The sequence below is a fragment of the Spodoptera frugiperda genome, chromosome 21 (genome assembly GCF_023101765.2).
Source record: "Spodoptera frugiperda isolate SF20-4 chromosome 21, AGI-APGP_CSIRO_Sfru_2.0, whole genome shotgun sequence".
Taxonomy (NCBI): Eukaryota; Metazoa; Arthropoda; class Insecta; order Lepidoptera; family Noctuidae; genus Spodoptera; species Spodoptera frugiperda.
Window position 1 is genome coordinate 7770347 of NC_064232.1, and position 8934 is coordinate 7779280.

The following is an 8934-nucleotide window of genomic DNA, read 5'->3' on the forward strand; positions in this document are numbered from 1 at the left end:
CTCTGCAGCCCGCTAAAGGAAACGTCAGTCACATTTTAAGTAGGTACAACCTACTAGCAGAATATTTGTGATTATCGCGTAACGACCGTTATCTATATATTAATACGTGATGCAAAAACTTTGGACCACATTTTACGAAAATTGCGCGGACGTAGGAGCATAAAATTTGGTATACTTATAGTTTATGTGTAGGAGAAGTGCATAGCGCTAATATTTTTCAAAAATAATGCTTATAAAGTACATTAAATCAATAAATAAAACATTACTCACACATGCATAGTATCTGATCGTATTTGACAAAACGTCAAAATCGATAGACATTGCGATGATATTCTCACGTCTCATATGAAAAGAGTTTTATAAAAGAGTTTGAATTAAATAAAAATTATCCTTCAACGTACGTTAAGTGGTATTGTAAATTAAATCATATATGGTCGAATTTCGGCCACTAGGCGACCACTAGTTATTATAATTATGTACCTACATAGATATTCTTTTGAAATTGGCGCAAACAGCGGTACTCTCTCAAAGCCTGAAATATAAAATATTATTTAAGAAACAAGTCCCTTCTGTCCCCTGTCTCGCTTGATGATGCGGACTACGACGGAGAATGCCCACATAAACAACCCATTCGCCTGGCCCTGACTACACTCGGCTCACCAGGGCCTTCTTGACACAACGCTTAGTTCCGATATTATCACGAACAGTTAACTAAACGTAGAATTAAAAAGTTATTATGACATTGTCAATACTGTCTGTCATTCTGTTCTGACAGATACAAAACGTCAAATTATTTTGTACTGAGTAGTGAAATTTAGCATGAAGTATTTTGCTATCTCTGTCACTCCAGCAAACAACGCACTAGACTGAAAGAGACAAAAAATATTTTGCTGTCAAATTGGAATTTATGTAACAACGAATGAAAACAACAGTGGTTGATATTTCGTCGGCGGAATATTTAGTGAAATAATATTATTGTAGGACAGATATTGATGGAATCTAAACTATAGGAGTCACACTACCGCTACACAATGTTGGCGAATACGATCGCTCGAGCTAAGTTATTGAAACATGCAAGTCCTGTAGTGAGGTTAGTTTCCATATAAATATTACTTTTATTTCTATTTATTCGCTTTTTCCATGATCCTCGTTAAATAAACTTATTGATAAAGTAAGCAGAATAAGAGACTCGCGATTTGCTTTACTCCAATAGGCTGTTAATTTTTGTCACATAAAAATATATTCTTATGAAGTTGTTTTGTAACTGAATCATCTTCCTCATCATCATTTGAAAGACATCCACTGTTGAACAAAGGCCTCCTCCTTAGTCCTTTACTTAATACTTCTATATAACTCTCACAGCTTTCCCTTTTAGACAAGATTCGGTCATTGGGACATCTTATTTTCAAATATTCACTTTTATAGAAATATTATTTTATTAAATCGGAGGCAAACCTGAAGCCACAACCTATTCACAACAGTTACCTATGTTACAGTATACAATACACAGACTGGTTGTATGTGTTGCAGTGCGGTCCGCAGTAAGGCAGCCTACGAGGGGGAGGGGAAGACCACGGTGCGCATCATCAACCAGGAGGAGGATGCCGGACTCATGATAGACACATACGCCACGGTGACTGCACACACTATGCTACTGTACAGTGTTGTATCCGTCTTACTGAGAGGATAAACAAGTCCTTGAATGTTTTAGATCCAGCCCAGTAATGATTCTGGAAATGTTCACATGGTTACAGATTTGTATTTGATTCATGTTGCATGTTTAGTTCTATTGGTACAATATAAAGTAAATAATGTTCAACATTCTGTTTATATAACAAGTTGGTCAGTTCCCAGAGAGACTATCATCAAAAAAAAGGAGGAGGTTCTCATTACGACTGTTTTTTTTTTATATTAAGGTTGAAATAGGTTTCATAACTTGCTAACTGCAACTAACAACTAAATGAAATATTTTTCTGACTTGTATATCTTGTAGTTATAATGTAACATTTATTGTGTGTCCTCAGTACGGGTTCAAGCTGAACAACGGGCTCACAGTGCTGGGGCCCATGGCCATATTCCCCAGGTCAGTACATGTGTTGCATGCAGGGGATCTTGGATCGAATTCCCGATACTTTACCTTTCTTCAGTCAATGTATATGTGGAATTCAGTAATAACAGCCTAACAAGAGTATATTTAATATAATTTATAAAAGTATATTTCATATTTCAATAAAACTATTCTTCATTTTCATCTTGTATGGTGTGCAACTAACACACGATGTATCAGATTGCCTAGTTTAATGACAATAACAGCTATATGTGTGTGTATCAGGACGGTGATGTCGTGGCAGGTGACGGAGGCGGCGCAGGTCACGGAGCAGTCGCTCGTGCTGTTCAAGCTGCTCGTGCCCAAGATTGACTTACTCGTGAGTATACTGCACCACATCTGTCTACAGACTACAGTCTAGTACTGTAGTAGAACAATAGACTATGTAAACCATGGATGCACAGACCGCGGCCCGCGGACCGCATGCGGCCCGCCGGTCGAATCCTGGTGACCCGCCGACAGCAAAAATAAATTGCTACAAGTAAATTTGAGCCAAATATAAAAAAGATTGTAAGCACTATACCGTGCCACGCTTCAAATTTATAAATTCTTTTTCAATTTTATTACATTATTATTAATTCTTTATTAATTACCTATACTTCTGGCGGCCCGCAATCCGTTCATAATTTGTCCGAGTGGCCCCTAGTCTTAATACGTCTGTGCATCCCTGATGTAAACAGTATTGAGTACTTCTGCTGCTGTTACTACAAAAGTTTGCGATCTTTAGTGTCGCAAGCTTAGCCTGTTCCAGTTCGTACTGGATGCATGTATGATGAACAGTTCAGCATTACAGTTATGGTGCGCAGGTGATAGGTCTAGAAGCGAAGCACCGTAAGCGCGCGGACGCGGTGCGTCGCGCCGCCGCCGCCGTCGGGCTCAACGCGGAGGTGCTGCCCACCGAGCACGCCTGCTCCACCTTCAACTTCCTCAACTCGGAGGGCAGGTACTGCCGGCACTGCTGTACACTGTACACTAACTCATGACTCACTACATACACTACCTACTTATAATAGATATCACGTACTTTTGAACAACCTATTCATTAACTTCAGCACGACAAAAACAATGCATTTATTTCAACTGAACTATACGTTAAAGTGTGACCAGATGTACGCGAGACACGAAGTGTTCTCTATTGTGTCTCATATACCGACAGAGACGTTCAGGTGTATTTTGAAACCATCATCCTCATCGACTACTGTGTATCATTACACACCTTAATCCACTGTATCATACCAAGCAGGCACAACCACATTGGTACCAATCACCAACCTAAATAAATGTATCCCTTCGTGTATCGTATTTCATATTGCAAGTTCCATTGTATACCGTCACTTGTATCACACATGTCCAGCAGTGGACGTCTCGTGTCTAATGTACCTAATGTATATGTATGTTGTGGTGTCGGCAGGTCGGTGGCGGGCGCGCTGATCCCGCCGCTGTTCATCTCCAACATGTCGCCCGACGACATGCTGCACACCAAGCTGCACTACCAGGACGTGTTCAACAAGCCCATCTGGTAGCACTACCAGGACGTGTTCAACAAGCCCATCTGGTAGCACTACCAGGACGTGTTCAACAAGCCCATCTGGTAGCACTAACTACTTATAGGACATACTTACTTACTGTAGAGTTAATATAATAAAGTTATTTATATTGTTTACTCAGTGTGTTTCATTTATTGCTGCGGAACTTCTGCTAGGTCTCATTCTAAATGTGGTAACAGTAAGTTGTAACGCGAGGGCGACGACGAGTCCACGTATACACGTATCGATATTTAACCGACGACTAAACGCGGACTCTAGGAATATGTCAGGCGATACAAGTGTTTCCCTGGCAAGCTGGCCAGACATGTTGTTTGAGGAGGAGCGTTGAACGACAAATTTAATGTAGTTTGTTGGTTCATGATAAGCATCTACAAGGTTCTCTATCGAGCTGTGCGCGGAATGAAACAGCCGGAGTACAAACAATACATTATAATAAACACGATTTGAAACAATTATCACAGAATACAAAACACGCGAGTCACCGACTGATGCAGCGACACGCCGCGACATACCGCGCCGCCCGAGCGTGAGGGGACACATCTATACAAGCTGTACTATATTTGATGCAGAGTAGATGTTACAGGAACATTTTATGGTTGCTATCGTGCACTAGGGGGCGCTGATGTAGCACATGGTCACAGCGTTACACCGTCACACGCTACAGTACAACGTCGCTGTAGATCCAACCACTCATCTTCTACGTTCTACAGATACAAATTCTAACGTTGCTTCGGTAGCGTCACACTCGATGATAGTCTCTCCGCAGTAACACACTGTCACTATACGTTTGGTAGATGTGTGTACTGTGTAGTTAGAGGAAGTTGGCCCCCAGGCCGAGCTGTATGCCGGCGTGGGTCCTATCGCCGGGCAGCCAGCGCAGCGGCAGCACGTAGCTGAGCTCGAGCCGCGCGGCGCGGCCCAGGCGCACGCACAGCCCCGCGCCGCCCGCGCCCCGCGCCGCGCCCAGCCCGCGCCACCACTCGCCCGCGGACCCGCGATCTGTACACACACACTACTGTTACACACTATAATGCTCACCAAGGACTTCTAGTTGCCTACCTACTCTACCTTCCACTAGTCGGATGAGCATTCCTTCAACGAACCAACGATGAATTAATTAAATCAAATTGTAAATATTCATGTACTAATCACATTACCGAAGGGTGTCCGGTTGGATGCAGGTACCTACCGACCTGATGATGTGAAGTCATTGGGTTATGTTTGTGTGAGGCAGTGACAGAGAGTGAGGATATGATGATGATGGTCACGGTATCTAGAGGAGGTAGGTACCTAATCGTAATTGTAGATTCTGACCTGGGAAGGCGACGCAGCCGGTGTTGAGGAACAGATGCGAGCGGAACAGCGCGCCCAGCCCCGAGCCCGCGCCCGGCACCGGCAGCGGCGCGAACACGTGCAGCCCGCCCGCCCAGTACATCTGTACCCAGGACACAGGTGATTATACGATAGACTAGCAGACGGATCACCTGATGGTAAGCAATCGCCGTCGCCCATGGACACTTTTTTTTATAACGTCTTTGGTAGGCAGAGGTGCATATTATGGTACATAATGTCAATGTATACCCACATTTCACAATTTTTGTAAGTCCCTTGTAATAGGGGATGAGCCTATTGCCATATACTGGGTACAATTCCAGACTCCGTGCTACAACTGAAATTTTTTCGAAAAACCGGAATAAAAACCCAGTAATTCCTCGCCCGACCCGGGAATCGAACCCGAGACCCCTTGCCCGGCAGTCGCACTTGCAACCACTCGGCCAACGAGGCAGTCAGAATAGATCAGCAGAGAGGCTAATGGACACTCGGCACACCAGAACGTGTGTTAGTACGTTGCCGGCCTTTTGGGAGTTAGGCATGTGGATACTGTGGTGTGCCCCTCATCAGTAGAAGAGGTCCATCCTCCAGCAGTGGACTGCCGCGAGCTGTAGTCGGTGCACTGACCCGGCCGCCGAGCGCGTGTCCGTCGCAGTGCGGGCCGGCGCCGCGGTGCTGGAAGCCGCGCAGCGAGGCCGCGCCGCCCAGGAAGAAGTGGTCGGCCACCGAGCTGCCGTACACGTCGTGCAGCAGCCCCGCCGCGCCCGACGCCTGCACCACCTGCCGCAGCACCCAACTACTAGTGATGGATCACTCAAGCGCGAAGCCTGGTCTATTGGAAGTCCTGGACCCTATTCAACGTGTTCTTGTATATGTATCATTATTGAAATGGAATAGTTAGTACTCGTAAGATGGAGATGGCTTTAGTGACCCGGGGCCCACAGTATTACTGTCTACTCTTACTATAAGCTGTATTCACAACTGCCTGGCTTCTTCAAGTCCGGAGTACTGCACCGTCGTCATCAGGCGATAAAATATTAACAACTCTCCTTCTGGCCGAACAAGTCAGTCTCGTATACTTGTATAGTTGTGTGACAACACGCGGTACGCACCAGTCCCAGCTTCTGCGACAGCGTGTAGTTGAGCTGCAGGTGCAGCTCGGCCCGGAGGCTGGCGACGCTGCCGCCGAGCCCGGCCAGCTCGTTGCAGATGTGCAGCCGCGCGCCGCGCGTCGGGAACACCGCCTCGTCGCGCTGGTCCACGCTGATCATGTGCCGCACCATCGACTTCAGCTGCGGACCTGCGGCGGTATGCCCTGTTAGCACGCGCGTGATCGATGACAGCACGAGTGATTAGATGAGTGGTGAGCTGATTGTAGTGCAGTTTCTACGAATGGATGGTGGTTGAAGAAGATGTCTCTCAAGTCATGGTGAGCTATAAATGCACAACAGGATGTGATGGTGACGGTGCAGGCGTGTGGTGACGATGGATGGTGACGGTGACGGTGTATAGCACGTGTGGTGGAACTCGCCGCTGCTCTCGCGGACCTTGAAGCTGGTCTTGTTGGAGACGGACATCTCCCGCATCAGGCCCTCCCACTGCACGTGGTGCTTCGTCTGCGGCCAGAGGGACATACGTTACAATACAAGCCAGCTAGTGACTCGCTATATCTATACACAGTATGCAGTAGTAGCGTACCGTGGGCGAGGTCTGGAAGGCGAGGTCGAGCAGCAGGCCGCGGTCCAGCAGCCGGTACCCGGAGCTGACGTGGTCGGCGGCGCGCTGGTACAGCGACCCCGACACCCTGCACGACACACACTTACAGCTCTCGACTATACCGCCATGCTTGGTATTACTACTATTACTTAGTTCCACAAGTCTGGCGGCAAGTCGAGCCATAGCGTTTCGACGAGTCAGCTTAAAATGCTTCCGAGAAGCATCTAATCCATTTTTCTTAAATCGTTACCCCACTCTAGTTTTCTCCTGTGTCGTGGGTACGTTTACAAAATTACAAGTTCAGATACACACGACACTCAGACCTAAAACAACAATTTGTGGATCACACAAAGAGTTGTTCCGTACGGGAATCGAACCCGGTACACGTTCAATCAAAATGGCGGCTAACTGACGAATGAGTGACAGCGATGCCGCGTGCAGTGTCCTTGTGGAGATGATTGTGGCGACGTCGCCAGCTGGCCAAGGAAGCAGCCACGTAGCGTACTCAGCTGGCGACGTGACCACGGCATCCAGTAGTGGCGGACTAACACGGGCTTGTATCGATGCAGCAGCAGCGGCTTGGTGAGTGCGAGGTGCATGTCGGTGGAGCGCAGGTGGCCGAGGCTGTAGCCCGCCGCCGCGCGCTCGCCGCGCCCCAGCACGTTCGGGAGCTTCACGCCTGCACACACACACACACTTCTGTACACACTACTAGAACACAACTGTACCAGACATGACAATATCTGGATACAGGTAATTAGGCGTTAAACGTTCGGCTTCCGAACAAGAAGTGCACCATTCTTATTTTATCTGGATGGAAACAATGTGTGATATTGTGTGTCATTTTGTTTTCGTTTGCATCCGTTCACACGTTTCCGAATATGAATTCCTGATGAAACCTGATTCGGATAAAGAACGTGTGTGGCCTTAACGAGATCATTCTGAAGATAATAATCACACTACGATTATGACTAAATAAAACCCACTCCTGATCTGGAAACCTGATTCATTGATAATATTGTTACTGTATAATGTGTCAGTCGTGTAGTCATTACAAACTGTAGAGTTGTGTGTAGTTACCGAGCACGACGCTGCCCTCGTCCTCGCTGACGTCGGTGGTGACGGCGGCCGCCACGCGGGACAGCTCGCGCACCTGGAACGTCACCTGCACACGCGCGCGACGTTACATCATATACCAGTAGTTACTGATGAACTATTGGCGACACTCCATACTGTATGTGTGTACCTCGAGTCCGTCCGGCGTGGCCTCCGGGCCGGACGACACGTCGATGTACACGCACACCTCGCGGAAGCAGCCCAGGTTGTCCAGCGCCTGCCGCACCTGCAACCGACCACCACGTCACCAGTCGCTGCAGTGGCCAGCAACAGCAGGGTATACTGTACTACAGCGGCCAGCTGGTGGTGGTTACCTTGTGCGCGCGCACGATGACGTCCTCGAAGTCCTTCGCCTCGAAGAGGTCGTCGACGGTGCCCTTGATGACGTCATCCTTGGTGCGGTGCAGCCCGTCCACGTTGACGCGGTCCACGCGCGCCTGCACACACACACACACACATGTACCAGCACCTCATGTATCGCTCCCTGACTAGTGACGCGGGGTATGTCTCACCCGCACCCCGCGGAGCGCGATGGTGGCGCGCGGCACCGGGCCCTCGTCCAGCTCCGGCTCCTCGCCGTCGAACAGCCCCGCCTCGTCCTCCGCGAAGTTGTACTTGCGCTCCTACACACACACAGGCACAACGTCACTACTACACCACAAATATGTAACATCTCTCGTGTGGTGGGGTGTAGTGTTCCCTTACCTTCGCGTGCACGATCCCCATGTTGGAGTACGCGCTGTCCTACTGGTGTGAAGCCATTTGTAGTAAATGTTCTCTATCAAAATATCCTCGAGGCCGCGGCGGCGCTACAGCTGTGTGACACACTGACACGCGACTGACAGACTGACAGCACTGACACAATGTGTCACACAGCAGACGTTGAACGAAGAGTTTGTATGGACACTAAACAGTTTGCACACAGAGCTACATTTGAATAAGGTGTACAAGATGCAGGATCGGATCGTATCTTCTGCAGATAATAATCGGAATAGCTCATACTTCGATTAATTTCGATGTATGTCACAAATAGTTTAAAATCATTTGAATTGAAAGCTAAATGTTTAAAGTCATGCAAAGTAAACGTGTACAAACCCTTTATTGTAGAGACTGTTT

General features: G+C 47.6%; 2 protein-coding genes across 2 annotated transcripts; one reads left to right on the plus strand and one right to left on the minus strand.

Moving 5' to 3' along the window:
• The first annotated feature begins 899 nt into the window (after positions 1–899).
• LOC118280334 (NADH dehydrogenase [ubiquinone] 1 alpha subcomplex assembly factor 3) lies at positions 900–3770 on the plus strand. Its single transcript, XM_050702279.1, has 6 exons — positions 900–1090; positions 1531–1633; positions 2025–2083; positions 2333–2426; positions 2914–3050; positions 3519–3770. The coding sequence occupies exons 1-6, from the start codon at positions 1032–1034 to the stop codon at positions 3628–3630; spliced, it is 564 nt and encodes a 187-aa protein (XP_050558236.1). The 5' UTR covers positions 900–1031; the 3' UTR covers positions 3631–3770.
• A 645-nt stretch (positions 3771–4415) lies between these two features.
• Positions 4416–8680, minus strand: LOC118280371 (sorting and assembly machinery component 50 homolog A). Its single transcript, XM_035600369.2, has 12 exons — positions 8524–8680; positions 8331–8441; positions 8133–8255; positions 7949–8044; positions 7783–7867; positions 7252–7381; positions 6685–6790; positions 6518–6602; positions 6099–6286; positions 5614–5766; positions 4969–5089; positions 4416–4653 (listed from the first exon to the last, which is right to left on the minus strand). Exons 1-12 carry the CDS (start codon positions 8542–8544, stop codon positions 4466–4468), a joined length of 1407 nt encoding a protein of 468 aa, XP_035456262.1. The 5' UTR covers positions 8545–8680; the 3' UTR covers positions 4416–4465.
• Positions 8681–8934: the final 254 nt, after the last annotated feature.